Consider the following 24,130-nt stretch of genomic DNA (forward strand, 5'->3'; position numbering starts at 1 on the left):
TTAATTTCCATATATTTGCATGGTTTTGAAGGTTCCTTTTGCAGTTGATTTCCACTTTCAGTCCACTGTGGTCTAGGAGAGTGCTTGATATAATTTCAGTTTTTAAAAATTTATTGAGGCTCATTTTATGGCCTATCATATGGTCTATCTTGGAGAAAGTTCCATGCACTGTTGAATAGAATGTATGTTTTGCGGTTGTTGGATGAAATGTTCTGTATACATCTGTTAAGTCCATTTGTTCCAAGGTATTTAGTTAAATCCATTGTTTCTCTGTTGACTTTCTGTCTTGATAACCTGTCTAATTTTGTCAGTGGAGTACTGAAGTCCCTGCTACTGTCTATCTCATTTCTTTTTTTCTTTTTTTTTTGAGATGGAGTCTTGCTCTGTCGCCCAGGCTGGAGTGCAGTGGCACGATCTCGGCTCACTTCAAGTTTCATCTCCCAGGTTCATGCCATTCTCCTGCCTCAGCCTCCCGAGTAGCTGGGACTATAGGTGCCCGCTACCATGCCCGGCTAATTTTTTGTGTTTTTAGTAGAGATGGGGTTTCACCATGTTAGCCAGGATAGTCTCGATCTCCTGACCTCGTGATCTGCCCACCTCGGCCTCCCAAAGTGCTGGGATTACAGGCATGAGCCACCGCGCCTGGCCAGTCTCATTTCTTAGGTCTATTAGTGTTTTATAAATTGGGAAGCTCCAGTTTTAGGTGCATATATATTTAGGATTGTGGTATTTTCCTGTTGGACAAGGCCTTTTACCATTATATAATGTCCCTCTTTGTTTCTTTTAACCGCTGTTGCTTTAAAGTTTGTTTTGTCTGATATAAGAATAGCTACCTTGCTCACTTTTGGTGTCCATTTGTATGAAATGCCTTTTTCCACCCCTTTACTTTAAACTTTTGTGAGTCCTTATGTGTTAGGTGAATCTCCTGAAGACAGCAGATGGTTGGTGAGTTCTGATCCATTCTGTGATTCTGTATGTTTTAAGCAGAGCATTTAGGCCATTTACATTCAATGTTAGTATTGAAATGTGAGGTACTGTTGCATTCATTGTGCTATTTGTTTCCTGTGTACTTTTGTTTTTTTTTTTTTGTTTTTTTGTTTTTGCTTTTTAAGTTGTATTTTTGTTTTTAGGTCCTGTGTGATTTATGCTTTAAGTAGGTGCTGTTTTGAGTGTTTCCAGGATTTGTTTCAAGATTTAGAGCTCCTTTTAGCAGTTCTTATAGTCGTGGCTTGGTAGTGATGAATTCTCTTGGCATTTGTTTGTCTGAAAAATATTGTATCTTTCCTTCATATATGATGCTTAGTTTTGTTGGATACAAAATTCTTGGCTGATAATTGTTTTGTTTGAGGAGGCTGAAGATAGGGCTCCAATCCCTTCTAGCTTGTAGGGTTTCTGCTGATAAATCTGCTATTAATCTGATAGGTTTTCCTTTATAGGTTACCTGGTGCTTCTTCCTCACAGCTCTTAAGATTCTTTCCTTCGTCTTAACTTTGGATAACAGATGACAATGTGCCTAGGTGATGATCTTTTTGCAATGAATTTCCTAGGTGTTCTTTGTGCTTCTTGTATTTTTATGTCTAGGTCTCTAGCAATGCTGGGAATTGTTCCTTGATTATTCCCCCAAATATGTTTTCCAAGCTTTTAGAATTATCTTCTTCCTCAGGAATACCAATTATTCTTGGTATTGGGTTATTTAACATAATCCCAGACTTCTTGGAGGCTTTGTTCATATTTTCTTATACTTTTTCTTTGTCTTTGTTGGATTGGGTTAATTCAAAGACCTTGTCTTCAAGCTCTACTTGTTCAATTCTATTGCTGAGACTTTCCAGAGCATTTTGCATTTCTATAAGTGTGTCCAATGTTACCTGAATTTTTTATTGTTTTACTTTAAACTATCTATTTCCCTGAATATTTCTCCCTTCACTTCTTGTATTGTGTTTTGGATTTCCTTAAACTGGGCTTCGCCTTTCTCTGGCTCCTCCCTGATTAGCTTGGTAATTAACCTCCTGAATTCTTTTTCAGGTAAATCGGGGATTTCTTCTTGGTTTGGCTGCATTGCTGGTGAACAAGTGTGATTTTTTGGGGGTGTTGCAGAGCCTTGTTTTGTCATATTACCAGGGTTGGTTTTCTGGTTCCTTCTTATTCAGGTAGGCTCTGTCAGAGGGAATGTCTAGGGCTGAAGACTGTTGTTCAGATTCTTTTGTCCCATGGGGTTTTCCCTTGATGTAGTACTCTCACCCTTTTCCTATGGATGTGGCCTCCTGTGAACTGAACCTCAGTGATTGTTGTGTCTCTTCTGGATCTAGCCACCCAGCAAGTCTACCCAGCTCCAGGATGGTACTGAGAGTTTTCTGCACAGAGTCCTGGGATGTGAACCATCTATGGGTCTCTCAGCCGTGGATGCCAGTGCCTGTTCTGGTGGAGGTGGCGGGGTGGTGGTTGCAATGGACTCCATGAGGGTTCTTTAGTGGTTTAATGCTCTATTTTTGTGCTGGTTGGCCTCCTTCTGGAAGGTGGTGTTTTCCAAAGAGCATCAGCTATGGTAGCATGGAGAGGGACTAGCAGTGGGTGGGGTCCTAGAACTCCCAAGATTATATGTCCTTTGTCTTCCGCTACCAGGGTGGGTAGGAAAGGACCATCCAGTGGGGGCAGAGCTAGGCATGCCTGAGCTCAGCCTCTCCTTGGGCAGATCTTGCTGCAGCTGAACATTTGGGGTGTCTCCTAGGTCCTGCAGGAGCAGTCTGCTTCCTTCAGAGGGTCTGTGAGTCCTCTCGGGATTCCTAGTTTGTTCTTGGAGTTGATCTGGAGCTAAAATGCATAAATATTTTTAATGGCATCTAGAATAGTGAATCCTTTCTGGGAGGTTTTCAATAGACTTTGCCTAGATTCATCAGAGGAATCACTATCTATGGCAGCTATAGCTTTATGAAATGTATTTCTGAAATAATGACTTGAAAGTCAAAATGACTCCTTGATCATTGGGCTGCAGAATGGATGTTGTGTTAGCATACATGAAAACAGTATTGATATCCTGTACCTCGTCATCACAGCTCTTAGGTGACCAAGTATTTTGTCAATGAATGTCAATATTTTGATGGGAATCTTTATTTCAGGGCAGTAGATCTCAAGAGTTGGCTTAAAATATTCAATAAACAGAGTGCTGTCATCCAGGCTTTGTTGTTCTATTTATAGAGCATAGGCAGAATAGATTTAGTACAATTCTTAAGGGCCCTAGTACTTTTGGAATGGTGAATAAGCATTGGCTTCAACCTAAGATTACCTGTTGCGTTAGCTCCTAACAAGAGAGTCAGCCTGTACTTTGAAGCCAGGCTTTGATTTCTCCTCCCTAGCTATGAAAGTCCTAGATGGCCTCTACTTGCAATAAAAGGCTGTTTTGTCTACCTTGAAAATCTATTGTTTAGTGTAGCCATCTTCATCAGTTATCTTGGCTGGATCATAAGAAGATCTTATCTTGCTGCAACTTCTATATCAGCAGTTACAGCTTCACCTTGTACTTTTATGTTATGGAAATGGCTTCTCTCCTTAAACTGCATGAACCAACATCTACTACTTCCAGCTTTCCTTCTGCAGCTCTCTCACCTCTCTCAGATTTCATAGAGTTGAAGAGAGTTGGGGCCTTCCTCTGGATTCGGCTTTGGCTTAAGGGAATGTTGTGGCAGGTTTGGTCTTTTATCTTCTAAATCTTTCTCTATGTAAGCAATAAGGCTGTCATTGTTATTATTCATGTGTTCGCTGTTGTAGCACTTCTAATTTTCTACAAAAATCTTTTCTCTGCATTCACAGCTTGGCTAACTATTTGATGCAAGAGGCCTAGCTTTCTGGTATCTTGGCTTTTGACATGCCTTCCTCACTAAGCTTTATCATTTCTGCCTTTTGATTGAAAGTAAGAGACATGTGACTCTTTTTTCCACTTGAACAATTAGAGGCCATTGTAGGATTATTAACTGGCTTAATCTCAGTATTGTTGTGTCTCAGGGAATAGGAAGGCCTACAAAGAAGGGAAAGATGGGGGAATGGCTGGTTGGTGGAATAGTCAGAGTATACACAACATCTATCCATTAAGTTTACTATCTTATATGAGTGCAGTTTTTGGTGCCCCAAAACAATTACAATAGTGACATGCAGGATCAGTCATTACAGATCATCACAACAGATCTAATAATGAAAATTTTGAAATATTGCAAGAATTACCAAAATGTGACACAGAGGCATGAAGTAAATGCACGCTACTGGAAAAATGGTGCCAGTAGCCCTGGTCAATGCAGAATTGACACAAAACTTAAATTTGTAAAAAAAAAAAAAAAAAAGCGACATCTTTGAAGTGCAGTATAATAAGGTGCAATGAAATGAGGTATGCCTGTAAATATCTTGGAGTATTTCCTCTGAGATCAAGCCCTTGAAAACTATTTATTGAGTAACTGATTTAGACCCATCACTGTATAAACTCTTGTTTATCTTTGCTATTGTATTGAGAGCAACTGCATGAGTAATCTGAAGCAGTAAGGGAATCACTGATTTTTTTTGTATTAGACTTTTAAAATATTTTATTTTATTTAAACTTAATTTTATTATATTAAAGTACATACATATAATTTTTTAGATTTCAGATTGAGATAAGAAATTTCCTTTACCAATGATTATTTGCTTCCTCATTCTTCATACCAAGGGAGGTGCCAAATGACTGTGTACAAGGTCCTAGGAGGATGCTGCTTGGAGATGTAGATTTTTTTCATGGTCATTTTAGGGTAATGTGTTTTCAAAGGGATACTCATCTCACAAGAGTTACTGGTGGTTCCAATTCAAGCCTAAATCCAAATTGCATATCACCTGTTAAATGGCAGCTCATACTCATGCCATTTGGGTTTCTGCCTGGGAGGAAAGGCTAAAGGAAGTAGGGGTTGAAAGGTATCCCACTGTCTGGTAGGAGTAAAGGGAGGTAGGTCAGCATGACTTGGGTGATGATTGTAGCATGGTGTACAAAATAATTGAATCAATAGAGAAGAGCATCACCCTCAAATTCCAAATTGCCATTATTAGTAATTCATAGTGGATTTTAAAAATATGTTAAAAGTATTTACAAATATGCTTTGAATTAGTTTGTTGCATTACCAATTTGAGAATTGAGGACAGTGACAGAAGAGCCAATTATAATAAGAAGAAACCTGGATATCAAAGACCTTAGGTTCATGTGGAGTCTTTTGCACATGAGCCATACCATTTTGGACATACATATGGACATCTAACCAAATTATTACTGTGTAGAAATGTAAGCACCAGTAGCTAAGAATCTATCCATGTATTGGCTCCTGTCTAGGGAGTAGTTTTTTTTAAGGATCTCAGAGTACATTTAAACCATAAGGGAGTATTAATCATTGAATCAGTCATTAAGCTTCTATTAATTCCCTTTCTTCAAGAAAAATGATGATAAAACTAAGGCTGTGTCCAAACCATTCTATAATGTTTGCTACAGCAGTTCCCTCTCCTGAAAGCAAGAGGCCTCTTTCTTCTCTCTGGGCTACCTGCCTGCCCTCCACTATAGCTGGAACCTTGTTCATTCTTAATTGACTCTGCTCAGTATGGATTCAATAATTTATTTGGGATGTTTCATATAGTGTGTCAAGTAAAAATTTTTCTGTTTATATAACTACTTATTATTTTTTATAGTGGGGTGCAAAAGCACAATTCTTAAAGTTATTCTTTAGCAAGTGTCTGAGTTTTATTGAATGCATTAATGATAGAACCAGGTGGAAGACAAAAATGCTGATTCCAGAGCATTTGAAGAACAGAGATTTATGTAGTTAGGCAAGAAAGAAAAGCTGACATAAGATTGCTAAATTAAGCGTGAGTGGTAGAACTTCTATAGGGCAATAAAACGATACCATTTTTGTAATCAAGTTCTTGACTGGGTGTAAAATCATACCAGTATATTAATTTCTTCAGGTTAACCTCTAACACTACAGGCCTGTGAACTGTCTGCTCCTTTATTGGTGTAGATTGTTAGTTAAATATACTGTGACATTACCCATTACAGAAATTTAAGACACATTACTTAAAAGAGGCTCAGCCAGAATTCAAGAGTTAAGGACTTCAAAGCAGCCTTGCACCTGGCCTTTAAACAGCTTGTTCCTGAAGTTTCAAATGAAAGGAAGTTTGTTGCTTGATTACCCAGAGGTGAAAGGAGCTGATGCTTTGACTCAGTTCCTGCCATTCTGTGAGAAACTCCACCGGAGGGTAGAGTAGCAGGGGCATCTAGGCCTAGACTGCCAAGCTCCTTCCAAACAATTTTGTCTGATTATAGAATGGTCTACTGGTCTGTGTAGGGAAGTTTCATTGTCCATGCACCATCTCCTCTGTCACTTCCCTATCTCTTCTGATGGAACATCATATTCTCAGTATCTCAGTCCCAAGCTTCAGCAGTCCTTGGCTCCTGCTCCCCATGTGGAAACAGCTACAGTGCACTGTAGATTGATTTACCCCGCAACGTGTATGAGCTCAGCCCCCTTGGTTCTAGTCCCATTTTTACCATGCTGCCATGTCAGATGAAGAAACTAAGGCCCAAAGAAGTTGTGACTTTCTGAAAACCTGCTAGTGCCTAGCAGAGAGACAATGCAAGCCAGGCCTCTGACTTCAACTGTATGAGCCTCTTCCCGTGAGATCACCTTTCCTGAAATACAGTCAGCCTTATTGTTCCTCACCATTGTGTATGGCCCCTGGCTACCTCTTCAGCTGTATACATACTGTACTTTTTTTATTGTACTGCACAGCAGCTAAACTGAACACTTTGCTGTTCTTCAGTTGCAGCCCTCGCTTAGCTGTCTTCGCCCTTTGCTGGAATTATTCCTTCTCCTAAGAACCCACACTCACATACAACTTCCCTCACACCCAATACATTTCCTGTGCTATTGAAGACCTTCTAATTCTTCCTGGTCTTCTCAAATGTAACATTTGAATCTGCTCTTTATCCTACATCCATGGTTGTCTGGGTGAACCTTCTATGAAATCCTTATGAGTTCAAGATTCTTCATCTAACCAGGGACACAGGGATTGATTGCTGAACACTTACAGATTTGAACTACAATTACGTTACTTTATTTCATTGTTATGATAGTAAAGAGGTGAGAGTAAATTTGTATTGTAGTTTGACAAGACTGTTGGTCCAATATAGAGAAGCTCGTGTGTGTTTTGGCCCCCCATTCATGAAAACAATATGTTTTTTGCTTCTTCACAGATTTCCTTCCTTAATCTTTTTTTCTCCAGTTGTCCAAAAGTTCCTGATCCTTAGCTGAGAGAAATCAGAAAAATAATACATTGATACCATATTTTGATCAACTGGGAGAATACAGTGTAACCCACTTTTTTGGGTTTAATTTGTAGTTATTAACAGCTTCAAAGTGTATATTGTGAATTATAGTTTCAATAGAATGGACATATAGTATAAGTCAAGTGTCAAAGCACCAGGGATGGGCAACTAACTTGGCTATTTTATTATGCAATGAGATACTAAAGCAGAATGTAGTGCACAGCACTAGTCGTAAATACCTAATGCTTCCAGCTTATTATGTCTACATGCTTTCCAAAAATAATTAATCCAATGTTGAGAGATATAGGTAGAACATTGTGTTAAAAGTAGCATTCCTTTTAAGAAGAGAAGTAATATTTCATTATGGGAAGGAGATATTGTTTTGTATTTGCAGTAACCAGAGGCGCCTTCTAGCTGTGTCCTTGCATGGTAGAAGGGGGTGACCACCTCCCTCTGGCCTCTTTTATAATGGCACTGATTCCATTCATGAGGCCTCCACCCTTATGACCTAATCACCTCCCAAGCTCACTTCCTCCAAATGCCATTTGGGGATTAGGATTTCAACCTGTGAATTTTGGTGGTTCAGAAGCATTTAGACCATAGCACTCAGTCTCCTCATCTGTAAAATGGGGATAGAATCTACACCAATAAAGGAGCAGACAGTTTACAGGCACTGGGAGGTGTTTTACGCATTTAGTCTCCTCCGTGGATTAAAGGAGACTAAATGTGTAAAACACCTCCCAGTTTCTCACCCAAGTTCTTGCTAAAAAAGAAGGATGCTCTTCTTGCAAGTCCTCTGACCTAACACTGCAAAGGGGAAACAAATAGCTCTTTAGTGTCGTGCTTGCAACAGAGTAAGCTAGCAAATATAATTATGTAATGACTTTTTGACGCTTTTAAGTCAATTGCCTCTTATAAGAAATTTTGTAGTTTCCTTCTAAGTTTTAAAATACTAGTCAAATTTACTATTTTAATAAAAACTGTAAAAGGATACAAAGTATCCCAATATTTTAAACTTTGATTTTATTTAAATTTTAAGGAGACCAAATATTGTGTATATATTTTTGCAGTAGGAAATGCCACATAGATATGAATCATGGGCATATTATGTATGACTGACATTGCACATGAACTGTGATCAGCCTCACAGATGTCTCTTTAATAAAAAATTGTTTTAATACAAATATTCTCAGTACAAAATTGGTAGTATAAATATATGCTGCATTTTTTTTTTTTTTTTTTTTGGTGAACAGTCAGGAAGTGTAGTGTTTTCAGTGGGCTAATCTAAAAGATATACTGAGAGAGAATGTTTTTAAAGCTAGATAAAATGATATGGCTAACAATTTGCCAAATGTTTGACAATTAATAACCTTTAAATAAAGAATAAAAATACACTTTGGGAGGCCGAGTTGGGTGGGTCACTTGAGGCCAGGAGTTCAAGACGAGCCTGTCCAATGTGGTGAAACCCTGTCTCTACTAAAAATATAAAAGTTAACCAAGTGTGATGGTGCATGCTTGTGGTCCCAGCTACTCGGGAGGCTGAGGCAGGAGGATTGCTTGAGCCCAGGAGGCAGAGGCTGCAGTGAACTGTGATCATGCCACTGCACTCCAGCCTGAGTGACAGAGTGAGACCCTGTTTCAATTTTTTAAAAATGTAGTAAAAGGATGAGTATTCAGAATATCTAAAGAGCATTTACAAATCAGTAAGAACAAAGAACTATGGATACAAGCAAGAAATTTACCAAAGAAGTACAGCAACCTCACTAGCATTTAGATAAATACAAAAACAATCAGATTGGCACAGTGGAAAAGTTTGATAATATATAGTGTTGACCGAGGTGTAGAAAAATGGATTCTTTTCTGGTCAGAGTGTAAATTGACTCAGCCACTTAAAAATGTATTTGTTACAATGTATCCTTGGGTCCAGCTATTTCACTTCACTGTATCTACCCTAAAATAACTCTTGTACTTATGCACAATGAGGCATGCCCATGTATATTCACTGCAGCATCACTTATTATCATGATAAATTGAAAGCAAACGAAGTGTCCACTAACACAGAAGTGGCTATGTAAACTACTGTGCATCCAGGACACATAGTAGTCTTCAGTGGTTACAGAGAATGGGCTAGAACTGCATGTGTTGATCATAAACAATCTCCATGATAGACTAAGTGAAAAAAACAAATTGTATAACAGTTCATGTGATGTGATGGGTCACCATTTGTTTACAAAGGAAGGGAAGGAAGGAGGGAGGAAAGAAGGGAGGAAGAGTGCAAGGGAGAAAGAGAGGAAAGGAGGGAGGGAGGACGGACAGACTACTATAGATTTTCCGTAATAGTAGCTTTCAAAAGCTTGGAAATGACTGTCAATAGAAAACACATTTTATGTCTTGACTGAGTGGACCCTTCCAATGTACTCTGAAATTTTAAAATCTAGTTCCAATTCACTTGATATCATTTTTCAAAATGCTGATCATGACGCATTAAAATTGGCTTCAGGACTCAAGTATGGTTTGAAAAATACTGTTTTGAAGTATACATTTATGTATGTAAATGGATAGAAAAGTGAGTGGAAGTCAACACACCCCTCTGATATCACAGGTTATTTCTGGGGAGGTGGCTGTGATGGGTGGTGGCTCCTGGGAGCCTTGAATCTCATTTGTAATACTAATATTTTTGTTTGTTTGCTTGCTTGTTTTTATAGGGGCATGCATAATTAAATCTTTTTAACTTTATTTTTTAATAACTAAGTAATCAAAAGTATTTCCAAAAGTCAAGGATGTATTGGGATTGTGAGGGTAGTGGTCAAAGGGTCTCAAGAAAAATAATTTTTAAGTTAAAAATATTACATAGTTGATTAATTTAGAAGGCAGACCTTCTAGCTAACTCTTTGTTTTTGTATTTAGGGCCACAGATGGGCACATTCTTGTGGCAAGGTAGAGTCAAACCTATGTGATATCCCCTTCAAAATGTCATCACAGACCTAAGAACTCTCTGCCATGTTGTGAGATTTTAACTCATTACCTATGAATGTTGCATCTACAAATAAAAAACCTAAAGTAGTTAGTATAAAAATGATTTTAAAAAATCAAGCTTTCCATTTTCAGAGAATGCAAAGTTAATTTTTCTGTAGCAACAGCAACTTGGTCATGTTACACAGTGTCTAGTATTTGGTTTGGGTCTGGACAAACGGTTATATTTTAAGAATTATTTCTCCAAGAAGCACTACTGTAGAAAATATGGCATGTGTACCCTTGGTCATCTCCACAAGATGGAGCAGACAACTCCAGCTCTCTGTTTTCTATTTTAGAGCTACATTAACTCTATTGGTCCCTTTACATTTTTATCCCAAGGATATTTATTAAACCTCATATTAATAATCAAATAATTCATATTAAAAGGAGTAAACATTTTGTCCATGGGATAGAGACTCTTTAAATTTCAAACATTTAAACAAGGTATTAACTGAAGATGAGCTAGAACTGGATTATTTCTTGTGCTAAATTCTAAACTGACTCAGTAAAGCTATCTGTAAAGAAAGTAGTATTTCTTTGAATGTTTATATTTTATTCTTTTTTGCATTTTATGTCTTAAATATACATTTTCCTGTGCTTATAATAAAACAAGTTGACTCTTTTAAATGACCACATTGAATGTTCTCTTTAAATGTCTTGAAAACAAAATATTTATGGTAAAATATGTAAGCTTTCTCAGGAAGTGCTTATAATAGAAGCATTTTTAAAAATGTTTAGCTGTTGTTAAAGCGAGGACTATATTCGTGTTTAACTTCATAGTGGCTCACTGTTGTGTGAAGGGAAGAAAAGAGGGTCTTTGGAACTTTCAACTTTTTTTTTTTTAAAAGGAAATTGGCAAGAGAAGTTTTATTGCGGAAAGTACACTCTAGGTTAAGAGGAGGAAAGGAAAGAGAAAGAGAAGGAAGAGAAAGGAAGGAAGATAATGCACATCACATATCTGAAGTCTCTTTTTGTTTTATCCAGTGTGGTTCTGTGGGTAAAAAGAGGCAGAGGTGGCCTTTGTAGGTAATCTAGAGAAAAAAAATCATTCCTTTAAATAGTTTTATAGTCCTCAGGTTAAGAACAGACTGTGGCTATGACAGAGGACGCTGGGAAAGCAACTAATCTACAATTTGACACCAAATTAGTCTGAAAACTGTGAAGGTGGTGTGGCTGTATGATGAGAATTCAGGATAAATTATAAATGTACCCCCACTTAGACCTGGAAAGAAATCTAGGTGAAAATTATAATTCGTAATAATCAAAGGTTTGAAAGTTATTTAATTCTAGCTAAAAGAATTTTCATTTTTTTTTGCTCTGTAAGAATGTCTATTCAGTGATTACATTTCATAGTTTTGATAAAATTAGTCTTAAAATATGTTAGGGAGGGCATAATGAATTTAAAACTTAAAAGCATGATAGCCTCTTAACTATACATGTCTGAAGCCTGGCTTTTCAGTGGCCACTGTATCTAAGGCCCTGCTGACTCCGGATGGCAGCCTGCTGTAATTGCCAGCAAAATATCCAAGTGATAAGCAGTCTTTCAGATGTTATTATAGGTAATATCATTGTGTTACTTAGAAGTCTGAGAAGTAAAGGGAAGATACTTTTTATTCCAGGTGATAAAATATTGAAGTATTACAGGGTCTCTGCATATTGTCTCATTGATAAGGTGAAGTCTTTGCTTTAAAATTTGTGTTAGAATTTTACTTCATTTTTTCATTAATGTAACTTTTGAAAGAGAACTTGACTAACTACAAAATTTATCACCCACAGCATCGGCAGGAATTGCTGTGTCCCAGAGGAAAGTGCGTCAGATCAGCGATCCTATTCAGCAGATATTAATACAGCTGCACAAAATAATCTATATCACACAGGTCAGTGTTCTAGCTTTTTATTTCCTTTTCATCTTAAATGCAAGTTTGGTGCTAATATTGCTGAAGAACTATTTTGTAGGACTTTAGGTTGAATACTTGTTCTTATCCTCCCCAGCTACATACATGTGGGGACACTTTAGTTTAGCAGCAGAGCTGGGAAGGTAGTAGGGTAAAAAAGCAAATATATAGGATTTTCCTTATGATACCTAACATCCTCTCTTACTGTTAGTGCCCAAACAAACCAAACTTCAACACAAATGGCCCTTCTGTAGGGGTGAAAGTGGAGACAGAATTGGGATTCTTTGCTCTTAAGCAGCTTTACTATAGGAAAGAAAGAGGAAAATAGTGCCCACACATTAATTCTGAGAATGCTAGGTTGAAAATAAGACCTTTCGGAGAGTGAAAGCCAAAACCACACAAAATCCAGGATTGTTAAAATTTTCTACTTGTAAATCTCAGTGACTCCTGGCACTGAGAAAATAATCAGTGCTAAAAAATGGCTATTTTAATTATTGACAGAAATATGTCTAGAAATAAACAACTTGAAAGCATTGTTATATATGATTAATAAAAATTTTTTTTAGACAAAGTGCAGAAGACCTTTAGACATGAAAGTCACTGTTATTTTGAAGTCTAAAATTGTATATCTTATGTGGTTTATTCATTCATTCACTCACTTGACATATAATTATTAGGTGCCTACTATGTGCCAGATGCTATTCTAGGGACTTGAGATACATCCACGAGCAAAACATAAACATTGCCTTGCTCTAGATTCAAAGAACCAACGGGGGATGCTGTCAGCTGCCAGTTGTGGCAATTCCAACTAAATATTCAGATACTGAAGAGAAAAACCACAAGTTAAGTGGACCAACTGGGCCCACTGGGCTCATATTCCATTTAACTAACCCCCATCCCTACCGAAGACATCCCCAAACAAAAAGTCATTAAAAATGGTGTACCATAGTAACATTATAAGACTCTAGGAATCTTGATGTCAGTTTGCAACCAGTGTCTAGTATTCGCTGAAAGCCTGTATTTCCTTTTCCCCAGTAAACAGTCACTCTAGTAAATGGCTGCAGTTCTCCTTGGGGAGGTTTGGAGGAAAATTTATAGTGTGCACTTGTAGTAATGTTTCAGGGCCCTTCCTCAAGGGGTCCCAGCTTTCCACTCAATCAAGGGGCTTTGAGTCTTTGAACTGACTTGCATGTGGAAACTGTGTGAGAGGCTATAACTCTCCACTGTAGCAATGGCAACTTAGGGCAGGTTTCTGTCTACCACACCTAGATATTCTTTTCTGTTAAACTGATCAAGGAATACTTTAATAGGCAGACCATCTATTTCTTTTCCAGGAACACCCTAGTCAACTAACCACTACCAAAGATCTCTGTTGGCTAAGGCATTCTAAATGATAGTACCTCCCTGCTGCCCTTTCTGGAAGATGCTCTCAGTTTGCTATTGGTGGTCGAGGGCTGTCAGTTGGCCCTTGCCAACTGGATACACTGAAATCGTGTATCGTTCGGTGTCATACCTGGCCTCCAAAGGAGAGCAACCACAGGGCTTTTCAAGGATGCTGGTGCTCCCCTGTCCAATGTATTTCTCAGTGCCTTAGTGAAAGGAGTGGCTTCTGGATGTTCTTGCTGAATGTGGTTGGGGATTGGGTGTGCAAGTCACACATGGTAAATCTACCCCAATAAGCCCTTCTCTCTGAGCCTTTGAAATCATCCCTTCACATGCCAGAGAAGCTCTGGCATTTTACCCTCATCAAACACAGACCATGGTTAAGTACCAGTTTTAGTCAAACAACCAGTTAAACTACTTCCAGCTGCATGAACTAACATGTGAAATCTGGAATCTGTAGTACGTGTACTCATATCAATGAATTCAGCCTGATCTAGTGCTATAGTTTTTACCCTTCTTGGCCTATCCCTCTTAGAATCTACTCCTGTACATGTTCTCTGGGTTGTTGCTGAAATGTAATAGCAAAATCTTGCAATTGTTTTCCTATTTCCTACTGGGTCACGATGTACATGAATTCCCCTGGATCATATTGAAATAGGACCCTAGTTATGGATTTGACCCTCATTGTGTTGGGTCTCATGAAGAAATGAACATCCCTTTTAAAGACATTTGTCCTAGATGAGGTTATCATAGGGTTTTCAAGCAAAGAAAGGCTCGTCTTCTCAGACACAGAGTGGCAAGCTATTTTTAATTGCTATGAAGGCTCAGAGTGACCTTGGTTTCAGGATTGTTGGTTTTACTTGGGTGGTCTCAACAAGATGTTCCTATTCCAAGTTTTAGAATTCTTATTTTTTCTAAGTTTCACATGAGAAATTTGATAACGTGTGACTTCATCCGACCTTGTAATTTAGTAAGCTGCTCAATTAAATTTCGATTATCAGCCATATCAGCACTGTAGCAGAACAAAGCAACAGATTCTTTTAGGGCTATCATGGGATCTTTCCACGTTTCAGACCATGACTTGAGCTGAGCTGTAAAGGACCCAAGCTTGTCATTTTCTTTCTGTAAGTGCTCCAGTGCATTCAAAAGAATCCGTTCTGTGCCATAGTCCTTGTGTTCTTCATTACTGTGTACCAGTCAAGAACAGCAGCTATTTGGGCTTCCAAGGCACCTGCTTCAGTTGGCACTTCATCAGGATGATAACCTGATTAATTGTGATGCAACTGCATGCCATGGATTACTAGCATCTCATGTCCTATTGGCAACAAGCAAAGGAACAAACAAAACTCAGCACTGGGCTCAGTTCCAAGGGCACAATCAAACCAATTCCCAAATCCTATCTGTGTGGGCTCTTCTGGGACATTCCTAAAACCTGTATCTGTATCATTGAGGGTCTAGTCAGAAACCATACCATAATTTCAGCAGGGAAGGTTTAATGTAAAGAATTATTCACTATGATGAGTATTATCTACTAGGGAGGGGAAGAGAAATCTAAAGAATGTAGGAAGAGCACTTAAAGGAGTCACAACCTCTAGGGCTGAGGCAGAGCAACCAAGAAAGGAACAAATATAGAAGTGGGCACTCCCACACTGGGTCGAAGTCCTGACCTTACTGAAAAGATCAGAAAAATTAGTAAGGTGCTATACTGGAGAAACTTGAAGCGAAGGGTCCCTCTGGAGGACCTGGGCAAGCCCTCCACAGTGAGGTACTATGCCCTGGAACTTGCTGGGAATCAGCACTTGAGGGTGTTGTGCTGGGTAGCACCCTCCATGGGACCAGGAGAGGCCACCCCGAGTTAGGTGTTGCTCCATGGAATTCTCTGGGGAGCTATCTGCCAAGTTGGTACCACTGGATTTGACTGGCGGTTAGCACCAACCTCTAGGGGTCCCACTTGTGCTGTTTACTACGAGCTGCCGCAGCAAGGCAACGCAGGAGCATCACTGGAGCCAGGAAACAAGATCCATCCTCCTCCAGCATCCCTCCAGGGCTCTCTTCTGATAGAGCTTAGCATCCTGCTAAATGGCAAGGGAGAAATGTTCCAGTATCACAAGCTGGATAATGAAAGGGTGGACTTGGAGCTGACAGGCTGCTTACTGACACATTTAACCTAGGGGACTAGAAAAGGAACCGCCTTCTTTGGTGTCTCCCTACCTCTGAGTTCTCATTGCTTTCCCTTTAGCCTTGGTAGTCTTTAAGCCTGGGGCTGAGTAGCGTGGGTCTTATCTATCAAGTTTTGTCCAAACTCTGGTGTTCTTTTTTCTTTCCTGATGGCTGCCTTTTTGAGATGCAGGAGTCTAAAACTGATTACTTTTCTATATTCTGCTGTCAAGCTTTCTCTTAGGCAACCACAGAATTGTCTAACTAATTACATAAAAGAGGGCAAAGGAGTACTGGGAAATATTGGGGGAAGCCTGATTAATACATCAAAATATAATCTGCCATATCTATATTGAGTCAAGTGATTATATTAATGCATGTCCATTTAAATACTGATATAGAAATATGGAAAAAGCATTCTTAACTTTAGTGTTATAGAAGTAGCTTTAAATAGCTTTTTAGTTCTCTTAACTGTTAACTATTCAATTGAGAGAACTATCCTTTGAAATTTAAATGTAGTTTTCATATGCCTGTCTTGCTAATTTTTATGTAATAAAAAACTTTTTAATGTATACAATTTTCTTATTGGATTTCAAAGTAGTTTAAAGCAAGAGTAAAACTATTATAAATATCTTGTTATTATGCTCTTGAACTGCCAGTGTAACAAATGATTTCATATTTTTTGGCAGAATGGCATTCCTTGCTACAAGTTCAAATATAACTATTGTGATTTTTAAAATGTATTTCCAGAATACTCTAAAGTTTATGACATTGCACATAGTCGGGAATGATTCCTCTTTGAGGAACTTTAACTTATAGTGCTAAACAAAGTCAATGACTTTCAAATAAAAAAGAAAAATACATGTAAATATTATACTAGTGTATTTGCTATAGGTTAAAGATCAAGATCAGTTTTCTAACTCTGCTAGTTGCAAAGGAAGACTGAAAGTAAGAATGAATTGGAAAAACAAACAAAAAGACAATTTTTTCACATATTTATTTACTAATCAAACTCTCTCAGACTTACACTTGGTAGCTGCCCTGAACTGAGGGGCCACATATCTCCTGACAACCATCAGATGAACTTACAAGGAAAACTTCCTGCTTTTGGTTGGTGGTGGCCTTTTCTATCTCATTTCCATGGAGACAGATCAGTGAAAATCATCTAAAAGCAACTATTTTATAAGGCAGGATGTTAAAATCCTTACCTTGCTTTCTTACTGATTTGACCTCTGTTTTTATCAAAACTGAAATGGTAATCTTAAGACCAGCAAGCTAAGAATGAAATCAGTGGTTTACTTCTATTTCTGGAACCCCGAATCTACCTTTGGGCATATAAGGTGACTAAAGTACGTATGTTACCTTTGAGTATGAGTCTTTATGTGTTATTGCTTAGGTCACACCTGCACAACCCAAAGAAGCACTGGATTTAACTTTATACTTACATTTAGATTGTTTTGTTAAATAGATGCTTTGAAAATCAGGATATATAGCATCTTTTAAAAATTAAACATCAGGGCTGGGCATGGTGGCTCACTCCTGTAATCCTAGCACTTTGGGAGGCCGAGATGGGTGGATCATGAGGTCAGGAGATCGAGACCATCCTGGCTAACACGGTGAAACCCCGTCTCTACTAAAAATACAAAAAATTAGCTGGGCGTGGTGGAGGGCACCTGTAGTCCCAGCTACTCAGGAGGCTGAGGCAGGTTAATGACGTGAACCTGGGAGGTGGAGCTTGTGGTGAGCCGAGATGGCGCCACTGCCCTCCAGCCTGGGCAACGGAGTGAGACTCCATCTCAAAAAAAAAAAAAAAAATCAAACATTGGTCTCCTAGAGAACAGGCAAGCCATTTATTTGAAGCGCCTTTGGATTGCCCATCTTCACAACCACAGTTATTGCCAATGGAAAAAAATGTGGTTCAGAACAGCAATGTGTTGTCCTCTGATGACAATTATACTACTGACTGTCACTGGTGAAACGTTCTGTGTGTTTTCAACAGTAGTGAGGGATAAGACTAGAACCATCCACACCTGCTCATCTGGATCTCCTGTACTAATGGCAAGGGTGACCTAGATTTAACAGAATAAGATATTTAGGGTAAAATTGTATTTCTTAAATTCACTGCCGTTTTCAGGGTTTGTAAATTCTAAGAGAAGTGTTATGTTTTGTGTATTTAGTTTGATAACAGTCTTTGAACATTCTGTTTTAGTATTTAGTATTTAGTATTTAGGGAAATATCCCTTATGCAGTAGTATTCAGTATTTAGGGAAATATCCCTTATGCAGTGAAGTCAAAATAACTTTTTTAAAAATAGAATTAGGTACTAACTTAAGTCACTTTTTATCAAATGGAGTCCTGTGAGCAATGGATAGTTTTCTGATGTATATTTGGAGATACTAGAGAATATAGTAAATTCTTTAAAAGAATCCGTATATTCTTCCATATGTAGAAATCTATATGTTCTATTCCAATATTAATATTACACAAGTTTGGGAAAACTAGTATAAAAGATGCAGATCGGTTTTCATTATTTTGTTACTTTGTGTAGTATAGTAAAAACAAGCAAACAAAAACCAAGCTTTTAGGTGTGTGACTTTGAGGAAGTAATTATCTTTTTAAGAATCACTTTCTTCATTTGTAAGATGGGGGAGCTTATGAGACTACTTGCCTCAAATGAAATAAAGTATGTAAAAATGTTTATTTTTTTGTTTCTTTTTTGGAGATGGATCTTGCCATGTTGCCCAAGGCTGGTCTTGAACTCTCCTGGGCTCAAGCGGTCCTCCCACCTTTGCCTCCCAAAGTGCTGGGAATACAGGCATGAACCACCGTGCCTGGCTGAAAATGTTTCTAAACTAAAAAGTGCTATCCTACAGTAATGCTAGTCATGGTGGCATCTGTTCTAGAATAATGGCTGTGCTAGAAGGCACTGCTCAGAAAGTATTCTTGCATGTTACATAATGTCTTTAAGCTCTGACTTCCTCACTTATGAAATAGTACTTGCTTTATAAGTTTGTCGTGGAGAAAAAAGTGAGGCTGGACATAAATGAGTAATCATAGTGTCTGGCTCAAATGAATCATATACATTAATATTCTATTCTTAGTATTATAGTCCTTATATATAATATATTATTATGTTTATATCACCTGCAATTAAACTATGCATGAGTCATCATTTTGTAAAATTTTAAATTCTTGTATGAAAACTTTAAAGATGGGGTGCTGTCCATTGTGATAATTATTCCAGTAAGATCAATAGCTTTCTAATATATATGCAACTTAATTTGACTGAATGTTAACTTACTCAGATGAGTTTTTGAGGCTTAATTCAGGCCATCAGGAGCAGTAAAAACAATTCTAAGTTAACTAGAGGCTTCTCAAGTTAAATAAATCACAAGAATTCTCAGAGTACCTGAATTAATAATCTGATACTCATAGCTTCCAGTAGTGGGTTGAGTCCCCTTTGAAGGAAGCTATGAGCCCACTGGTGTTCCACACTTTCAAAAGTTTGTCATAGCAGAGAAGGCTCGCTGCCTTTCTGTTTGACAGCCCCTTGCAGTCAGCTGGGCAGCAACTAGAGGGATCTGGGCCAATACTGCTCTCTGGTGTTTGGTTTGGGGAAGTGGCAACTTTTGGCGCATTACAAAAGGGAATTATCAAAACTGTGCTCTGTCCAGGTATTTTCTGGTCCCCTCATCACTCCATCCCATCTTCCTGGTAGGAATATACATGCACATGCTCCTCACCTTCATGTCTGTTTCTATTCTAAGTTAAATTCATTTCTCTTTTGCTATTCTCTCTCACACGCATATGTCATTTATACTCATTTTCCTTCTCATCTGTCTTCGATTTGCCCCTTAATGCTGAGAAATCTCTCTCCCTGCACCCCCCTTCCTCTCTCTTCTTTCTCTCTATTCCACATTTTTTTTATTTCCTCCTTTTATTTCATGTGAAAGGACAATAATAATTATGACTATTTGCAGGGAGTAGAGGGAGGGATCCCATCTGGATTAAGGCAAAAGAAACTATAATATTGACATGAAAAGAGGTCAGTGGATACTCAGTGCTGCCAACCTACAAAACATTTCAAAGTACACTGAAGTGCTTCAGTATCTCCAGAAGAGTCTTATTTCTTCACTAATTAACTTATTTTGACTCAAACACTAGGATAAAAGATACATTTTTTTATTTTTTGAGACGGAATTTCGCTCTCGTTGCCCAGGCTGGAGTGCAATGGCACGATCTCGGCTCACCACAACCTCCACCTCCCAGGTTCAAGCGACTATCCTGCCTCAGCCTCCCAAGTAGCTGGGATTACAGGCATGCACCACCACGCCCAGCTAATTTTATATTTTTAGTAGAGATGGGGTTTCTCCGTGTTGGTCAGGCTAGTCTCGAACTCCTTACCTCAGGTGATCCGCCTGCCTCAGCCTCCCAAAGTGCTGGGATTACAGGCATGAGCCACTGCACCCGGCCAAAGATATATTTTTTAAAACATTTTTCAATTGAATTATTTTCCTGTTTTATATAATTACAGTACTTCACAACAGGCCCTACATTCTACTGTATTGGGATGATGAAAAGTTTTTATTTGGCCGTGCGATCAGTGTTGTGAGCCCCTCTCTGTAGGCCCTATACTTTGCTCTGCCATTATCTTTTATATATCCTCCTGTCTAACAAAACTTGAGTAAATAGGATAAGATAAGTTATGCTGAATGAACAGTTACACCCTGAAATTCCTTGGCTTGACACAATGGAGGTTTATTTCTTACTCAATTCCATTTGGGCTGCTCAGGTGCTCTGTTCCTTCTTGTGGCTGTGCAGTCAGAATAGGATGGTAATGCCAAGCTCCTTGCAGTAGGGAGGACACTGGTGGAGAAAACACACTGACTTTGAATTGTCTTATCCTCAGAGTGACACACATCATTTTTATTGACCAAAAGTAGTCACATGGTACTAACTAAGCCTGTAAAGGAGCCTGGAAAATAGAGCAGGGTTGGGATAATAATTATTTCTGATACATTCTTCTTTCTTTTGATCTGAACTTTGAATTATATTCTTGTTTAATATTGAGATCTCTTACTATCACATTTTCCTTTCCACTTAGCCATCTTTTTTTCTGACTGGTTCCTCTTTCTCTCCCTTCAAGTTCTCTCCATAATTTAAACAAAACCAAATATTATTTCTACTCTGAGACCCTTTGACCCAATTTCTTTTCTGTTATTCTTCTTCTAAATGTCACTTCATCTTTCTGTGCTTTCCAGGACTTTTGATTTTCTTATAGAGATCCAACCTACAAAGCATGACAAATCATTTTTTTAATCCCCATTTTTTTGGTTGTTACCATGTTTTCTAAGGTCCTGCCATGACTTTCTACTACTCACTTACTAAATGTAACTCATCCTAGTCTGGTCTTAATATATACTGCTCTGTCCTCTCTTTCTTCTGGAATGATTGGTACCTAAATCTGACCTCTCTGCAGCTGAATTTTCAGGAGCACTCCCAGACAGGCATCTGACTATATATACTACTAATGCAGATATGTGTTTCCTGGTCCAAAGTGTCAGATCCTATAGTACCACGGCTACAGTGTTTGGCATGGTTCTGGGCATATTATAAGCACCTAAACATCTGATAAAAGTGCACCATTCTGTGTCAAGACTGTTCTTCACAAAATTCAGTATATGTGTGCAAATAATTTGTTAAATGAAAAATAATATCAATCAGTGAAGAAACAATAAGATAAATGGAAGCAGCCATTTGAAAAAGAGCAAAATAATATATTCCTTCTGAATCGCAGGGTAAAAAATTGTAGCATCTAGTCATGCTATTTGCAGTAAAATTTAAATTCTTACATAGTCCTATTGAGTGAATATTGTTCCATGGGCCCTCAGTGAATGCTTTTTGTAGTCAGCTGTGTAGTGTTAACAATTTGTTTATAATGATTGTTTTCTTATTTTATGCAGCTTCCTCCAGCTTTGCACTACAATTTGAAAAGAAGGGTTATAGAGAGATTCAAGAAATCCCTCTTCAGCCAGCAGAGTAACCCTTGTAATTTGAAATCTGAAATTAAAAAGGTATGGTATTCTATATATAGGAATTCTTTTGCTGACAAAAACACATCATAAGAGGTACATTTTATACCTCCTTTACTTCATACTTTAAGCTCTATCCTCTATTAAAGTTTCTTATTGCTGCTTTAGATACTAAATTGAGGATATGTCTTTGCTTCTGATTTTCTCTAATCCTGTGGCCCTTATTTTTAGATAACAAATGGATAGCTTTTTCAGTATTTTCGTATGTTTTCCTAAGCAAAAGTAATATTTAATTTGAAATGTGTATATTTTAGCCTCTTCTAGATTATTGTATTCTGATATTTTATTAGAATAATCTTCAATAAGCTCCAAAATTGAGATTTGTCACTCTGAAGAAGTCATTTAACCATCTGGGGCCATTGATTTTTTATTATCTATGAAAGCTGACTGAACTATTTCTAAGATTCTTTCCATCTTAGATATTCTGCAATTTTCTAGACCTTCGATACTAGCAGACATTTCTATCTATACATATAGCAACTAAACTACAAAAATACTAAATCAACTGGGCAGAAAGAAAATTGTTTACCTCTGGTTAACAAAACTTGATGTTGGAAATTCCCTTTGTCCTGGTTGGTAGACCTTTAGATACAGCCCTGGAAGCGGCCATAAGCTCCCCTGAAAGGCCCAAGGTACAAGCAATTCAGGCCCACCTAGGTAAAGACAATTGGTACCACTCCAATTTCATATTTTTTAGAAAGTTTCATCATATTTTTAAATGGGTAGCATAGTCATGCTGCCCGTGAACTTTTCCTTTAAGGTTTCACTTTCCTTTAATGCATCAAAGCTTCAGCATAAACTTACTCATTATTTAGAAACTATGATAGGCTTTTTGATAAGAAATGCAAACAACATGGTTTAGCTTTGTTGTCTCACATCACTGGTATCTGCACATACACCAAAAACAGATGGGGGAAAAAGACACAGCTGCAGGTAAACAAAACATAAAGCCTACTCCATCAGAGATTAGAGAGCAAAGTTTCTTTCTTGGGTTGTGTTGGCAAATAGGGCCAAGAAACAAAGCTGAAGGAGATCAAAGCAGTAGAAGAGGCTTCATATATTTATCTTATGATATTTATATATTGTATCATAATACACACATTTTTAAAAGACAAAAGCTTAAATGTCCCATGAAAAGATAATATGTTGCTTGGTTTTTTATTCTTATTAAGGTCATATAACTCTTATTTTTTATTCTTATTAAGGTCAGAATAATCTGGTTTGAGCATAGACTTATTTTAACAGAAATCGTAGTTTTATGAGATGAAAGCATCTGCTACAAACTGTCTGAGACATAAAGGTGACTTCAACTCCCACTGAGTGATTTTCCATCAGTGCTTCTCTTTATTTTCTCTTTTATTACTTGTGTTTTTGGTTTTGCAACTCTTCCTCACTTTCTTTCCTCTCCTGATAGAGAAGATTTTGTTTGTTTGTTAAATTCCCCCACCTTCTCCTTGTCTTCCTTCCTGTGCATTGTGGCAGCATCTCTCATTGGGCATTTACCTTCTGATACACCTTGTCTGGGAAAATAAAAACAGGAATTGATAGGGTGGTAGTAGATGTTTGGGAAGCATGGGTGAGGGAACCCTCAGGAATAGACTCATCCTTATTGTTAACTTGTTTAAGAGGCAGATTATACTATCCTATAAAGACTGCCATGGTTCTCTTCTCTGATACTGCAAGCCCATGGTGGTCTTTGGGACATCTAGTATGGACCTTTAGGTAGGGAAAGGCCCTATATATTGTTTTAGGGCTCATGATCAACAGATTTGTGGTTCCATTCCTCTACAGGCAGCTTCAGGCTTGAGCCATCTCCCCATGAAGTTGGATGATACCTTCATGGGAGTGTATCCTCCTAGTCAGAGAGTCAGGCCTCCTGGGCGCTAAAGAAATCCTCAGCTTGGGATATTAAAACAATTCCTATTCTTTACCACCAAACTGAAAAAAATAGCTCTGACAAAAAAACCTTTCTTAATTTTCCCTGTCCAGAATTAATCTTACCTTTCTCTATGAGTGAAATCCACTTTTTCACCTGTATTACTGTGTTTTAGATAGCTTTTTATCTACCTTACATTCTGTTTCCCCCAAAGTTAGTGGGTGTGTCGTATTTATCTTTGATTCCCCAGGGCCTTGCACAGTGCCTGGCATGTGGTAGGTACTTAATGTTTAATAATTGGAGATAGGATATATAATACTTTATATTCTGTATAATATATAGTTGTTCTATTCTTTATTGGTATACTGATAAAATATATTCATATATGTAG

General features: G+C 38.0%; 1 protein-coding gene across 15 annotated transcripts in view; it reads left to right on the plus strand.

Annotated features, from left to right (window-relative positions):
- Positions 1–24,130, plus strand: part of NEK10 (NIMA related kinase 10) — a 251,860-nt gene that overhangs the window by 204,711 nt on the left and 23,019 nt on the right. For 10 of the 15 annotated variants that reach the window (XM_063637016.1, XM_055285235.2, XM_063637000.1 and 7 more), the window contains 3 exons: positions 10,229–10,258; positions 12,113–12,213; positions 21,735–21,845. In XM_063637016.1, the coding sequence (XP_063493086.1) occupies positions 10,229–10,258; positions 12,113–12,213; positions 21,735–21,845 (242 nt within the window). The remainder of the gene's footprint in view (positions 1–10,228; positions 10,259–12,112; positions 12,214–21,734; positions 21,846–24,130) is intronic. The other 5 variants (XM_055285301.2, XM_055285337.2, XM_055285328.2 and 2 more) reach the window with 1 other exon arrangement.

This window comes from Symphalangus syndactylus, chromosome 1, assembly GCF_028878055.3.
Source record: "Symphalangus syndactylus isolate Jambi chromosome 1, NHGRI_mSymSyn1-v2.1_pri, whole genome shotgun sequence".
Taxonomy (NCBI): domain Eukaryota; kingdom Metazoa; phylum Chordata; class Mammalia; order Primates; family Hylobatidae; genus Symphalangus; species Symphalangus syndactylus.